At 41.4% G+C, this 15750-nt stretch overlaps 1 protein-coding gene across 3 annotated transcripts in view; it reads right to left on the bottom strand.

Annotated features, from left to right (window-relative positions):
- The window catches only part of Ptk2 (protein tyrosine kinase 2), a 245114-nt gene that overhangs the window by 61029 nt on the left and 168335 nt on the right, over positions 1–15750 (bottom strand). For all 3 annotated transcript variants that reach the window (XM_042699910.1, XM_042699909.1, XM_042699911.1), the window contains 2 exons: positions 5817–5873; positions 3033–3130 (listed from right to left, as the gene is read on the bottom strand). In XM_042699910.1, the coding sequence (XP_042555844.1) occupies positions 3033–3130; positions 5817–5873 (155 nt within the window). The remainder of the gene's footprint in view (positions 1–3032; positions 3131–5816; positions 5874–15750) is intronic.

Genomic DNA, 15750 nt, shown 5'->3' on the forward strand with positions numbered 1-15750 from the left:
CCCCAGGAAGAACAGAACAGCCACTGACTGCTACTTTTCCCTCTGTCCCCATTCACTACAAAGCAGGAAGACATTTTAAGACTCATGCTGTACTGACTGAACTAGCTGGGTGGCCACAGGGGAATGTTAACTGGATCATCACATTAAACTCAACTTCCAACTATCTCCCATGGGCCACAGGCCTACCCTTCTATCTTCACTGCTAATGCCAGTTTCATCTACTGTTGATGAAGTTATTCATTTATTATGATAAAGCTGTTATGAGAGACATCAGAATGGAATCAAACAAAATAGTCCTGCTACGCTTTTGGGGCTAAGACTCATTAAATAATCATTTAGTAAGCATTAGATTGAAGACACACACACACACACAATTTTTTTTGTTGTTGTTGTTAGTTGTAGGGCTTGAACTCTGGGCCTGGGTGCTGTCCCTCAGCTCTTCAGCTCAAGGTGAGCACTCTACCACTTGAGCCACAGTGCCACTTCCAGTTTTCTGGTGGCTTATTAGAGATAAGAGTCTCATGGACTTTCCTGCCTGGGCTGGCTTTGGATAGTGATCCTCAGATCTCAATCTCCTGAGAAGTTAGGATTACAGGTGTGAGCTACCAGTTCCCAGCTTGAAGGTATTTTTTAAAAGACTCTAGAATTTTGTATTTTTGTGGTTGTGCTGAGGTTTGAACTCAGGGCTCATGCTTGCTACATAGATGTTCTACTACTTGAGCCATGCCCCTGGGATCTTTTTGCTTTAGTTATTTAGTTTAGGCATGCCTGGACTGTAAGCCTCCTATATATGCTTCCCACATAGCTGAAGTGAGAGATGTGCACATTACATCTAGCTTATTAGTTGAGATGTTCCCCAGCCTGACCTTAGACTGAAATCTTCCTGATCTCTGCTTCTCAAGTACTTGGGATTATTGGTATGAGCCATTGTGCCTGGTAAAAACTCGGTATAACATTCACAGCTAAAATGGATTCATTCTTAAAAAGTGATGAAGACTAGGGCTGTAGCTCAGTGGCAGAGCATATTCCTATCATGTGTAAGACCTTGGTTTGATTGCCAACACTGTAAAATTTTTAAAGGAAGGAAGGAAGGAAGGAAGGAAGGAAGGGAGGGAGGAGAAAGGGAGGGAGAGAGGGAGGGAGGGAGAGAAAGAGAGAGAAAGAGAGAGAGAAAGAAAGACGTAAATGAAGTAAAGTCCACACTGTGGCTATATGAGCGAGGTGAGCCAGCTAACTCTGCGAAGCCTAGAGCAACATAGTATCAGAACTACAGAGACAGAGGCTATGCTTAGGTGGTCTGCTCAGTAATCCAGTCAAGAGCCTTGTCTCCACATCTGTCAAGCAGACAGCTATGTCTACTTTTAGGTCTTTTCACTAAATTGAGATGTAGCGCTCTTTCTACTTCATTTTCCTCAAAGAGCACAGTTAGGAGAACGAGTAATTGAGCTGGGTGCCAGTGGCTCACATCTGTAATCCTAGCTACTTACAAGTCTGGGATCTGAGGACTGTGGTTTGAAGCCAGCCCAGGCAGGAAAGTCCCCATGACACCCTTATCTCCACTAAACTACTGAAAAGAGCTGCAACTGGCACTGTGGCTCAAGTGGCGGAGTGCTAGCCTTGAGCACAAAGAGGCTCAGGGACAGCTCCCAGGCTATGAGTTCAAGCCCCAGGACCAGGCAAAGGAAAAAAAAAAGGTGAGTTACAAACAATTTTTTTTTTAATGGGAAAAGAGTAACAGCAGGTAAAAGATATAATTAGGTAAGCTGATGTAAGCACAGAGTAAAACCTCTCAAAGCTAAATTAAAAAAAAAAAATTGAAGTTCTAATTGTTTAGCTACAGTGTGGTAAGTAACATTCACCCAACAGATGTGAAAGCACTGTCTGCAGTTTCTGAGATAGTATCAAGAGAGGGCTACATCTGTGCAGATATAGCTATAATACAGCCATCTTTGAGCACCTGCTCATATTCCAGTTTTTAGAAACCATTTCTTGAGCACAGGTGTCATTTAATTCTAAAGAGTCATTTTAAAAATCTTCACTCTGATGCCAGGCACCGGTGGCTCACGTCTGTAATCCTAGCTACTCAGGAGGCTGAGATCTGAGGATCACGGTTCAAAGCCAGCCCGGGCAGAAAAGTCCGTGAGACTCTGACCTCCAATAAACCACTAGAAAACCGGAAGTGGCGCTGTGGCCAAGAGGTAGAGTGCTTGCCTTGAGCTGAAGAGCACAGGGACAGCACCCAAGCCCAGAGTTCAAGCTCCATGACAGACCAAAAAAAAAAAAAAGAATCTTCACTCTGAGATAAAAAGACACACACTATCAAAGAGCTGGTACTAGCTGCTAGAAAGGTTAAATGAAATAGCTACCTAGACATTGGTTTTGTCAAAAAATTAAACACATGTGAGGAAGCAAACAAGAAGTGTTAACATACACTCACATGAAATTATGCACATGAATATTCACAATAACATTTTAATCACCAAAATGTGGGACCATCTCTGGTGTCCAACAATTGAAAAATGGATGAATAAAAGGTAGTACAGCTATACAAAGAAGTATTTAGTAATAAAAAGACTACATATCATGATTCTATTTTATGAAATCTGTAACAGGTAAACTAAGACAGATAAATGGTGACACAGGTGGGGTGAGAATATGGATGGCCACTGCTAATGGGCACCTGGTGTTTGAGATAAAGAAAATGTTATAAAATTGACTGTGGTGATGGTTGTGTAACTCCGAAAGTACTCAAAACCACTGAATTACAGCTCTCCACTGATCTCTTCTAGAGGGTAAAATGTTATGGGGGTTAGATGGGCTACATGGCTATATGGGCTCAACAGCCACCATGGACTCTACTGCTGCTGATGTGGGTCAGATGATTAAATCAATCAAGAAAGACCTGGCCCCATAGAAGCTAATTCTGGCAACAGTTCTGATTTCTGTAAGTTGATGTGTACAACAAATAAGCTTTTAAAAAAAGATAAGATAAAAATATGTAGCAGAGAAATACAAGAGGTATAAACACTTACCGGACTCATATACACTCCTTGATGTACATCTCCAAACTGGCCTTCTCCAATACATCGTCCAAGTTCTATTCTTTCTCTTTGGATCTCATAATCCCTCGCTACAAAAATGACCCATACACAATTAAAATTTAAGTACCATAATCCAAATGCAGCAATAACACTTGATACATACATATAATTTCATTACCACTCATGAACAAAAGTTTCATCTATAGTACATCAATATATAAAAATGCTTTAAACAGAGTGGAATTCTCTTAAACAATACATTAAAAGGCATTTCTGCATCAGGTATAGGATTGATAAGCGTTCAAACAGTAAGTTCTACTAAAGGTATTCTGGAGAGTCGTTGAATTGCTCCGGTCTATTTGGCATTTATTTGATAATTTTCTAAATAATTGCTCTAAGAATTAAATTATATGATTAATTAATAATAGCTATTAGTTTACGTATTAATGTATGATGGTATAAAAACAGAATTATTTAAAGCAATTATTTTACAAATAATTATGGGTTGTAAACATGGAGATAAAAAAAATCTGTCTAATTAAACTTTTATGTTTTGAAGGTTTAAGAGTTTTCCACTTCATGATAATTCTATTTCTAGATTATATATGGAACTAAAGAGGTTTAAAGAGGTCTAAATAATTTTTTAAAACGAATTTCAAAATTAAGTGACTTAGAATCGAGATTGTACATAACAGTATCAACTTTTGAGTATGTGCTGCAAATATTAAGTTGTAATATTTAAATAATAATTTTGTATTACATTTTATAGAAAGTCAATTATTTAGTAGGCTGTTGAGGTATACAGAAATAAAATGCCCATTAGGAGCAGTAAATTGACCTTGAATTTAATCCAGTAGTACTTTGACTTATCTGAAATATGGAACTCATCCCTTAGCCCATACATTATGTAATCCTTTCTTGTAATCGCCAATAGGACAAACCAACAGCCAAACATCCAAAATCTTCCTCCCAGGTAATCAAATTAGGGCCACACAGAACATTCAACCCAAAGTTTAAATTGTGTTTTCCTCTTTAAAATCACTTTAGCGAGTAATTCCATTGATTTAACAGTATAAGTAAAACAATGACAGGAGTTTAAAATAAAAGTTAACTGAGAACTGAAACATCCCGTATCACTCCACAGTTGCAATTCAAGCAAATGCAGTTATTCAAATGAATCCTGTTACCTTCATCTATTCCATAGCTTTCTGTATTGCAATTAAGAGAGAAAAAAATTGAAGACCTTGCTTAGAAATAACTAATAGAAATTAAGTTAGCAACAACAAACTTGGTGAGGACAGGTCAATAATATTTACAATTTTATTAAAGCACAAATGAGTTAAAAAATACACAAGAAAAAAACTAAGTTAACTCAATGTTACTTTACGTCACTAGATCCCTATCTCATAATTTTCTACTTTATAACACATTTTTGTGAGATCTGGATAAGAGGCAGGCACATGAAACATTTAGTACTCAACTACACATAATCAACATACTACATTTGTAAGAATGTACACATGACTAAATCAACAAAACAATACTTAGGGAGGGGGAGAATGGGGAGGGGTAAGCGGGAGAAAATGAGGGAGATGGGATGTAGCAATGTTTAAATAGAAATGTACTCATTACCTTACTTATGTAACCATAACAACCCGTTTATCACCTTTACAATGAATTTTTAAAAATACGAAAAAAATCCCCCCAAAACAAAAAACAAAGTAAACAATACTTAAAACATTTTCGCAATGGCTATTGGTAATCAGAAAGTCCACACTGGGTCTGACTGGACTGGCAAGGAAAATGCAAGCCTCAGAGGCTTGGTTCTCTCTTCTCTTTTGGTACTATCTCCTTACTGTAAACAGAACATTTAGCTCTGTTGAATCTACTGAAACTGGGACAAGCAGATTTCAAATTACTAAGGCTTCTGAAGCTTAATTTTTTTATTTTTTTTTTTTTTTGGGTCCGGTCATGGGGCCTGGGCGTTGTCCCTCAGCTCTTCAGCTCAACACTAGAGCTCTACCACTTGAGCCACAGCGCCACTTCCGGCTTTTTTCTTTTTGCTTATGTGGAATCGAACCCAGGGCCTCATGCATGCAAAGGCAAGCGCTCTACCACTGAGCCACCTTCCCAGCCCCACTTCCTTAATTTTTTAATACAAAAAACAAAAACTTTAAGAGCATATCCAATGCAAAAATTAGGCGCACAGATTTGTCTCCTCCAAGCCGAGTGAGTGGTCATTCTGAGGAAGAACACCTTGACACTTCCAGGCTTTGAAGAACTCGTCTAAGGTTCTGTGTACTTTTCCTCCCACTGGCTTGTATTTAATCTTTAAACAATACTAATTATCTATACAGAAAATACACTAGCCAATAAAGTTCATATTATCATAGAGCTAGAAAACAAGATTACAATATTCTGTAACTTAAATAATAGATATTTGTGTTGTAAACTTTTGACCTAGAATGGGCATATATAGAACTCTAAAGACTAAAAGAGGGGGGGGTGAAGGGGTGGAAAGGGGAAGGTGGGGGGGGGGGGGCCAGGGGAGGATGGGAAGGGATGGGAAGGGGAAACAGAGGAGGAAGCAACAATGCTTGATAAGAAATGTACTCATTACCTTGCCCATGTAATTGTAACCCCTCTGTACGGTATTTTCACCAAAAAAAAAAAAAAAAAGAAAAAAAAAGACTAAAAGAGTTTTTCTGCAAAGCACTCAGTGATGAGGTTCTTCTGGTGAAACCAGAGCGGGAAGCAAAGGAATGGCTTACTCACTTGAGGGCATTGTGTAGGTGTCTTCTTCATCAATGATCTCAGCATAATCATCTGTCTCTGCACCAAGGGAAACAGATGATGGCAAAAGTTAGGTGCCTGGCCTCCTGGCCTTTAGTTAATATAATTTGAAAAGGCAATTAGCGATCTAAACTCCCACAATACCTTAAATATTCTTAAAACACTATTATTAGGCAAATTTTACTCACATACAGGTAATTTATGGAATTAAAGATGACATTACTGCAACATGTTGTAATATACAGACCTCAAGGCTCCACACCAGGCCCTTGTGAATTAAGTATGAATATGATTCAAAATAACCTATCTGTGCTGACTATGGAATTCTCCTCTCCCTTAACTACACCAAATGAATGTTTTAAAAGCTACACTGTGGCCTACTGAGATTTTTCCAAATAAGAATGACATCTTTAAAGACCAGCTAGTATCTGTTTTTATTAACTAGACTCAATTGCATAATTAGAAATTTCACCTTCAGAAAACAAATGACAGTTCAACTTTACAGGAGATTAACTGGGCTGATTTATTTCATTTGTTTAGGTTTCAAAAAATGCAACCCAGGAACTTTTATCCTTTGTAACTTTTTTGCCTGGATAGTTGATGTGTACACATTAATTTCAAAAAGGCAAAAGACTGCAAAAAAGAATAAAACAGGGGCTGGGAAGGTGGCTCAGTGGTAGATTGCTTGCCTTGCATGCATGAGGCCTTCGGTTCGATTCCTCAGTACCACATAAGCAGAAAAAGCCAGAAGTGGGGCTGAGGCTCAAGTGGTAGAGCGTTAGTCTACATCTGAAGAGCTGAGGGACAGCGCCCAGGCTCAGAGTTCAGGCCCACAACCGACAAAAAAAAAAAAAGAAAGAAAGAAAAAAGAAAAGAGAAAACAAAGGTGTCTTAAAATGAGGCATTTGGTTTGTTTTTGCTTTTTTTTTCTTTTAAAGATGATGTCAGGAGGTTCCAAAGTCACATTTATGTCTTTTGGTAATACAACAACTTAATTTAATAGCCCACTACCTGTTGTTAGTGGGAAATGAAAAAGAACCACTCATCTGAGGTAAACTACCATTCAGTTGAACAACACTTGGTGAAAATCCACTGAAGTGAGTTATGTTTGACGCTTTCTGGAAAAAGACCCCCAACTGTTCCTTGGTGGAGGACTGTGCCTGCAGGTCACAGGGCTGGCAGCGCTTCTGCTAACAGGCTGGCAGGTGCAGGTGCTTCCTCTGGTGCGGCCCTTGCACTTCACTCAGGGTTAAAAGCATGGGAACCAAGGAAAACAGAATTCGCACCCTTCACAGCCACAGGACAGATATTGCTGCACACACTGGCTGGAACAATTTAGTTCTCAATGTATAACCATTAAACTGATTAAAGTAAAACAAAGGTTTGGCTGGCAGAATGGAAGGTGAATGAACCAATTCTCCATAATTTGTGAAATGTACAATATTCCCTAGTCCTCTAGGACAGGCATGATGATATACAGAAAAGCACTGGCACCTACAGGCCTGCAGCTCTGCATCTGTGTAGGAAGACTGGAGGCAGAAGGAGTGGCTCTCAAGTCTGTAACAAGGACTGAGCAGGGAGTCTGCTACCACACTCATAGCTAAGGCAATGGGAGCAGCACCAGTCATACAGAGGAGCGTCTGCTAACCATTTTCTCTTTTTAGCCCAAAATTTATCAGGCTCAACTTCATGGTGCCTCCCCAGAAACTGAATGCAAACAAGGCCACACCATCACCACCTGCAGCTCGGCCCCTCACTGTGGGCATCCTCCCTTTGGCTGACCCCATAATCCGCTGTCCTTGACTGTGTTGGGTGGATGTTTTACACGCATGACACAGGAAGTGAGGCCTCCCAGGGCTGCAGAGGACCACAGCAGGGCTGCCCAGAAGCCCTCTCTCTCCTGTAGCAGGTGTCCACTATGTGAGTGAACAGGGGGGTGACACCACAACTCCAACAGCAGTGACTTCAGCTCCCTCAGTGGAGCGGAGCTGGCTCAGTGCCAACTTGGTTTCACCAGTGTGCCATCATTTAGACTCTTTCTTTCCACAAAAGAAGTTTTTGTTGGTTTGTTTGATTTTTTGCCACCACTGCTCTGCAACTTATAGTTGGCATATTACCTAGTATTACTTGGCCTCTGTTACTCTCTGCCAACCTGCCCAGTGTCCACGGAAGCAGAGCTCCTGTGTATCAGATTCATCTGTGCGTCCTCAGCACAGTGCATAGCACAAGAGCAGCCCTTTCAGCATGCTAAGCAGCAGAGCTGCTGTACCTTGGCCGAGCTGTACAGGCAAATGTGACCTAAAGGTACAGGCCACCTACAGGCACTCATGACTCCCTGGATAGGTGTCGTGTGTCATGTACACAAGGACAGCAGCTAGGACCCATGGGGATGTAACAGGACTGCAAGGAATACATGGGATGGTGAGATGTGGCCCTGGGTGAGATAGATGATGGAGAAATGGCAGCTTCTCCCATAGTTGTGATAGGGACAGAGCTGAGAGGCACTGCTGATACTCTGGTGTCAGTCTTGATCTGACTGCAATGTGTATCCTCAAGGACTATCTCATAAAAGAGCCTATAATTCCTTTTTTGGTGTCAGTCTTAGGGCTTGAACTCAAGAGCCCGGGCTTAGCTTTTTCTGCTCAGGGCTGTTACCCTACCACTTGAGCCATAGCCCCACTTCTGGTTTTTGCTAGTTAAATAGATTTTCCTGCCTAGGATGTCTTGGAACCACAATCTTCAGATTTCAGCCTTCCAAGTAGCTAGGATTAGAGCCAGGAGCCAACAGTGCCTGGCAGGAATTTTTTTTGTGTGGTTTTGCTTTGGTCATGGGGTTTTAATTCAGGGCCTGGGCGCTGTCCCTCAGCTCTTTAGCTCAAGGCTAGTGCTCTACCACTTGACCACAGCACTATTTCCGGTTTTCTAGTGGCTTATTGGAGATAAGAGTTTTCACATAAGAGTTTCACAGACTTTTCTGCCCGGCCTGGCTTTGAACCGTGATGCTCAGATCTCAGCCTCCTGAGTAGCTAGGATGACAGGAGTGAGCCACTGGCGCCTAATTTTTTTTTTACCTATACAAATTCTATATAAAACCTCTGGGGATTTATCAAAGCAACACTGAGCCTACTGATAACATCTGAGCACAGATATGTTTTCTATGGCCTCCAAACACCAGTATTCTATTCACCTGGGCTAATAATTATTCGCTTTGCAACAATTCTTACAGAAACCACTGAGATCCTTTCTCTCAAGAAGACACAGGGTGACCAATGTGCTGGAGGTCACTTAAGAGTCAAGACTGACAAAGTGGGCGGTGGACAAGGTGAGTCTGGAGCCCAAGACCTGACTACTGGTTTCTCATGATCATTTTCTTCATCTGTGTAACTGTGCTACCCAGGGATATTCAGGATTATGGTGGTGAGCCAGGAATCACAGAGGTCAGGTGCCTGCACACTGCAAGCACTCAGATGCCTGCTTGTTCAGTTATTACTACCATAGAATGATCTAGAAATGAAGTAGAATCTTTTGCCTCCCAATTTCATAAAGAACATGCACTTTCTGAAAGCTCTATATAGGTAAGAGCTTTAGCTACAATTGCTTTGCTCACTCTATGCAGGTTATTAATTATTTTCATCACAACCTGAACAGGGTGAAATCTTCAGTGAAAACATTCTGTCATTTAATCACAAGAAATAAATGCAAATCTTTGTTTTAGTTTACAAACTCTCACTCCTCTGCTGTAGAAAGTATAAAGTTTCATGCAGACACTACACAAAGTAAAATGAGAAACGTAAGACACTAGAAAAGATTCAGAATATCTAGTCTAAGAAAACAGAGATGCCTACAATTTCCCCAAATTGCATTGTGTGACTTAAAATTATGATTATTATTTTCCTTTTCACTATCTCATGCCTAAGAATTATTATACACACACTCATAGAAATAACACAAATGTGAAAATAAACATTACCGTCCCCACTAATTTCATCTGCAGATCCAGGTGGCATGCAAAGAAAGAGGGAGTAGGGAACAGAGGAAAGGAGAGAGGAAAGGGAAAAGGAAGAGAGGAGAAACACACTATTAAAATGACAAGTAAGTCAGAATGTAAGAAAAATAACAATTATCCACAAAATTGATTAAAAAAAAGATAGTATGCTTACTTGAATTGAAAGCTATGTTAAGCTGTTGAGTATACAAAGTTACAGAGTAGTACTGTAATTTTAGTTTCTACCACACAAAGCAAAATTTATGTGACTGCGTCCCACAGTTAAATATAAAAATGTCTTCTACCTCCCCCAAACAGAGTTTGTGTCCTTTTGGAAAAAACTGAAAACAAACTCATCATTAATTCATACGGTAAATGATAAGCAAGGGAAAAGTATGTAGCATGCCTAATTCAATGAAGAGGTGCTTCCCTTGCTGTTCACGAGTGCTGGGCAGAAGACTAGGGCTTTGCACCATGAGCTCACCAGCATGTACACAGCACTTAGCCTCCTGAAGCCCTAGCCCGACGTGGTGAGAGTCACATCACATGGCTGATGTAGGCCTGGACCTGCACTACAAAGGTGGGGAGTATGTAGAACTTGAAGTTCTGCTAACAGTAAGGCTATCTAAATGTATGAAAAACCAATTTTATTCTATCCACTTTGGGTAAATTATTTTATTAATAATTACAATATATCACTGTTTTCTTAGGAAACTCTCCAGGGGCATGGCACTCATCTTTGTGGCATTCTCAAACATCTACCCCCAAAGCATAGACAGCAGACACCTGGGTGTCTGATCATCTTCATTTAGTGGCATGCTGCACTGGGAAATTCACAGTGCAAAACATGTGACCCTGCTAAATTCTGTGGGAAAGTGCTCAGACAGGAAAAATGAAACCAGGCAGCTATATCCTGACGTGTCATGCATTTAAGATCTAGCACACGCAAACGAAGTCTTCTTTTAAGAGAGCAGCCCAAAGACAGACAGAAAACTCCCCACCTCCCAACCCCGCCCCATTATCACTCTGGACTAGTAACTCAACTAGGCCAGGACCTGCTCACAACAGTCTACAAGCATCTTGCTAGAGTTATTTGTGGGGGTGCTTTGGTTAAAGGAGAGCCTATGCAAATATGGTGCAGTACCGGTAGGAGGAGGTTCAAGGGAACAGAAGACCAAAGGGAGAAAGCGTCTAGCTTTCTTAACTTTATGTTGGCAGTGACTGACTCCTTTATAAAGAGGCAGGAAGAGGAAAGAGAAAAATAAAAACAAATTATTGTAAGAGAAAAGTCAGCTCTATTACATTTTAATTCATATCCATAAAATAAATACAAACTGTAAGGCTTTTATTTGAATATTAGTACAAATTATTTTTCACTGTGATTTACTATGGTTTTAAAAAAATCAATATTTTAAAATGTAGTTTTCTGTTTTGGCAAGGATTAGTACTTGATATAGAAAGAAAGTATGATGGAACTTGTCTTAACTCTCTCTGCAGCCAGCTACTGAGAATTAGTTATTTTATTTTTATAAGTAACAAACTAAAAAAAAAAAACTACGAGAATAGATCAAAGACCAACAAATAACTTAAAGGTTAAGGATATTCAGTCAGGCACAGCACTAGCCTTCATCCCAGCACTAAAGAGGCTGAGAGGTCTGAGGACAGTGAGTTTGTTGCCAGTGTGGGATCAAAGAGAGCCTCTGCCTCAAAAAAGCAGAAACAATAACAACTAAAACTACAACAACAAAAGTCAATGTTTTTGAAAACAATTAACATTCAACCAGAAAGGGAAAAGACAACTAGAAGATCCTGATTTCTGAAAGCATTCCATGACCAATGTGCCCCAAATCATCAGCAAAGGCTCTCTGATCTGGAGTATCTTAACATAAAAAACTAGTAATGAATATGTTTGGATATCTAGGTTTCAAGATTTGCATCATTTGTTAGTGACTTGTTATCATTTGTTAGTGACTTGTTCACTTGTGTGCTAAAAACTTGCACCTCAAGTGAAAGTGGTAACAAGTCAGTTATAGTATGGCAATGGCAGCAGTGGCTGCTGTCACTGTGAAGTCCAAGGAAGGACAGAGGCTTGAGATGCAGTAGATGCGAGGTAACTGACTTGGACAGCACACAAAAACACAGGCCATCACCGAAGTCCAGGAAGACAAAAGTTGAGCTTTGTCTCAGTGGCAGAGTACCAGCCTTGAGCAAAAAAGCCAAGGGAGAGTGTGAGGTCCTGACCTCAAGTCCCACACACAAAAATTCAACTCAAAGTCCACGAACTCCAGACAATATCAGCATACAAGGAGGAAAGAGAACCACAGTGCAACGTTTATCAACATTAGGAATGGTTTTTCAAACACATTTTTCTTTACTGACCACCTACCTCACCTTATTACTTGATTTGAAATGCCAGTTGTGTGTGTGTGTGTGTGTATACACACACACACACACACACACACACACACATACACATACACATACATATTACTATATATTAAATTTGAGAACTTACATGACAGCTCCAGAGTATAAATCTCTGGTCTATCATGAAGAAAACCTGACAGTCAAATGGATCATGTAAACGCTGGATGAGACTGAACTGAGGGAGGAGAGGGGAGGGCCAGGAGGTGAGCATATGGAATGCTAATGGAATGGAATAAGAACACAGACAGTGGGACTTGGGGGAGGCGCTCATGGGGCAGAGTACTTTCCAAGAAAGCATGAGTTCAATCAGGAATACAGCAGAAATAAATTCACACACACACACACACACATGAGTATGTACTGTAGATAAGAGTATGTGCTATAAATATTATATCTCCTGATTTTGGCCATTACTGATTGTATAAATGGTATTTTTTTTAGGCTTAAGAACATGAGCTCTGGAGCCAAACAGTCTCAATTAAAATACTGGCTCCAATATACATTTGCCAACCTTGGAAATACAATTCAAGCTCCATTTCTCAGTTTTGTCACTTGTAAAATTGGGGCAGTGTCAAGTGAAGCGCCTAGAGAAGACAGCTGGAATCCCCACAAGCTAGCACGGCACTAGGGGGCTACCCCACTGTTCTTATTGCTCCATCTGCTTACAAACAGCGCACTATTCTTTATGTTAGCTTAAAACCAAAAATTTTTTTTAAATGATGCTACGCATCATTTACAAAGAAATGGAAAAACCTAGAAAAAATATATTAAGTGAATTAGGCCTAGAGAGACAAAGTTTTCATCCTTCCTTTTCTTTTTTTTTTGCCTGTGGTTTGAACTCAGGGCCTGGGCACTGTCCCTGAGCCTCTTAGTGTTCAAGGCTAATGCTCTACTACTTGGGCCAGAGCACCACTTCCAGCATTTTCTGAGTAGTTTATTGGAGATAAGAGTCTCATGGACTTTTCTACCAAGGATGGCTTTGAACCCACAAGCCTCAGATCTCCTAAGTAGCCAGGATAACAGGCATGAGCCACTGGCACTGGGTATACATACACATACACACACACACACACGGGTGTGTGTATATACACACACACACACACACACATATATATAAAATTTTTGGGGGGAGGGGGGTCCAGTCGTGGGACCTGAACTCTGGGCTTGGGTGCCGTCCCTCAGCTCTTCAGCTCAAGGCTAGCACTCTACCACTTGAGCCACAGTGTCACTTCCAGCTTTTTTCTTTTTGCTTATATGGTACTGAGGAATCGAACCCAGGGGCCTCATACATGCAAGCCAAGCGCTCTACCACTGAGCCACCTTCCCAGCCCTTGTATTTTTTTGTTATGTGGAAATTAGAATTTATGAATAGATTAGAAAATACTTCAGATGGTATTAAGTGTACACAAAAGTATTCATTGAAATATGATAGATTCAGGAGAGAGTAGCGTAATTCCTTAGAAAGGCTAAATCAAAGTTCAACAAAATAAACACCAGGAAACAGATACTTGAAAGGGGTGAGGAGGGGTCAAGGGGAGGAAGGTAGATGAGAAGAAGTGGGGGGAGACCACAGTAAAAAACTTTGATGTAGGAAGCGGTGCTGTAGCTCAAGTGGTAGAGTGCTAGTCTTGAGCTGAAGAGCTGAGGGACAGCACTCAGGCCCAGAGTTCAAGCCCCATGACCAACTAAAAAACAAAACAAAACAAAACAAAAAAACTTCGATGTATTCCTACAAAATTAAGAAAAGTGAGGGAAGAGGTGAGTTGGGAGGTATGAGTGAGAATGTTCAAAGGGGTGATACTGACCAAGATTCATTTTATCCACAAACTGCTTTGTTAAGTGGCAACTCCTTTGCACAACTATGTAAAGATAATACAACTATAAAAAAAATAAAACTTTTTTTTTTTGGTTGGTCATGGGGCTTGAACTCTGGGCCTGGGCGCTGTCCCTCACTCACCTTTTCAGCTCAAGGCAAGTGCTCTACCACTTGAGCCACAGTGCCACTTCTGGTTTGCTGGTGGTTTATTCTAGGTAAGAGTTTCACGGACTTTCCTGCCCAGGCTGTCTTTGAAAACCATGATCCTCAGATCTCAGCCTCCTGAGTAGCTAGGATTATAGGCGTGAGCCACCAGTGCCTGGGGAATAATTTTTTTTTTTAACTGGAAAAAAAAAAGTAAAACCTCTTTTGAGTAATACTAAGAATTATCCTGCTTCAGAAAAACAGAAATAAAAAGTATTTCAAGGGCTGGAAATGTGGCTTAGTGGTATAGTGCTTGCCCTGAGTTTGATTCTTCAGTACCACATAAACAGAAAAAGCTGGAAGTGGCACTGTGGTTCAAGTGGTACAGTGGCGAAAGAAGGTCAGGACAGTGCCCAGGCCCTGAGTTCCTCAAGTCCCCAGGACTGGCAAAAAAAAAAAAGGGGGGGGGGTGGTATTTCAACTTCTCTCATTGAAGGAGCAGCAAACACATGAAGCCCTGGTGCTGGGGAATAAGAAGAGAGTCTGACCCTCATAGCTGGCTTTTATTCTGAGTGACAACTTTGGGCAAGTGGAGGTGCAGAGTGTGACATAAGTGGTCTCGGGAGCCAACAAAATGAGCAGGCCAAAGTGTGAAGACAGGGTGCAGGGATTTGAGACAATTAGGATTTGCCAAGGTCTGGATGTGGGAGAAGCAGAGGGGATCATCCAAAGGACCTGTGGAGGATGGTGAGCTGCCCAGGGAGTGGGGGAGGCGGGGTGCAGGCTCTCTGTGGAGACAGGAGTTCATCATCAGTGTCTACTTGCCAACTTTCAGAACATTATCCAAATTCCATTTCTCAGCTTTCTCTCATGTAAAATGGGGGCAGTGTCAAGTGAAGAGCTCATTAGCTTTCTAAGTGTGCAAGGAATAACCCTGGAATCTGGGGGCCAGGAGAGTCTGGGATTGAAGAGCAGCTAGGAGGAACCACCTTATATACGCCATAAACACAAAGAAACCCCTAAGTGGAATTGAGGCTGGCAGGAAGGGTGCAGGAAGGGTGGGCAGTGAGGTGAGAGGAATGTGGCATTCTGGAAGCCTTGACAGGAGGCACTGAAGCAGGCCCTGGTCAGCTGAGTGCTGCTGTGAAGGGAGTGGAGTGGGGGGGAGGAAGCCATGCCATGTGCCAAGGGAAAAGAACCAGCAGCGAGTGGAAAAGGTTGGTAAGAGAAGAGGAGAGGAGGCAGCAGAGGCCAGAGCTGGATTGATGGGAGTTAGCTGGCTGGGGACAACAGGGCATACAGATTTTGATGCCAACAGGCAGTCAAAGGCACACATGGACCATCTTTTTTGCCTATAAAATCTCCCAGTAAGTGCCACACTTGCTAGGAGGATGGTGGAGAAGGTGCTGTTGGCTTAGGAGAGTCTGACATGGCTGTGGGACAGTGTGTGGACAAGTCAGTTGCGCCCAGGCACAGCATGTGGTCACAGTGAGGCTACGCTCGGCTATAGCAGAGGTGGGACGACTTAAGAGGGGACAGGGAGG

This window comes from Dipodomys spectabilis, unplaced genomic scaffold (assembly GCF_019054845.1).
Source record: "Dipodomys spectabilis isolate Male_0828 unplaced genomic scaffold, ASM1905484v1 ptg000264l, whole genome shotgun sequence".
Lineage (NCBI taxonomy): Eukaryota > Metazoa > Chordata > Mammalia > Rodentia > Heteromyidae > Dipodomys > Dipodomys spectabilis.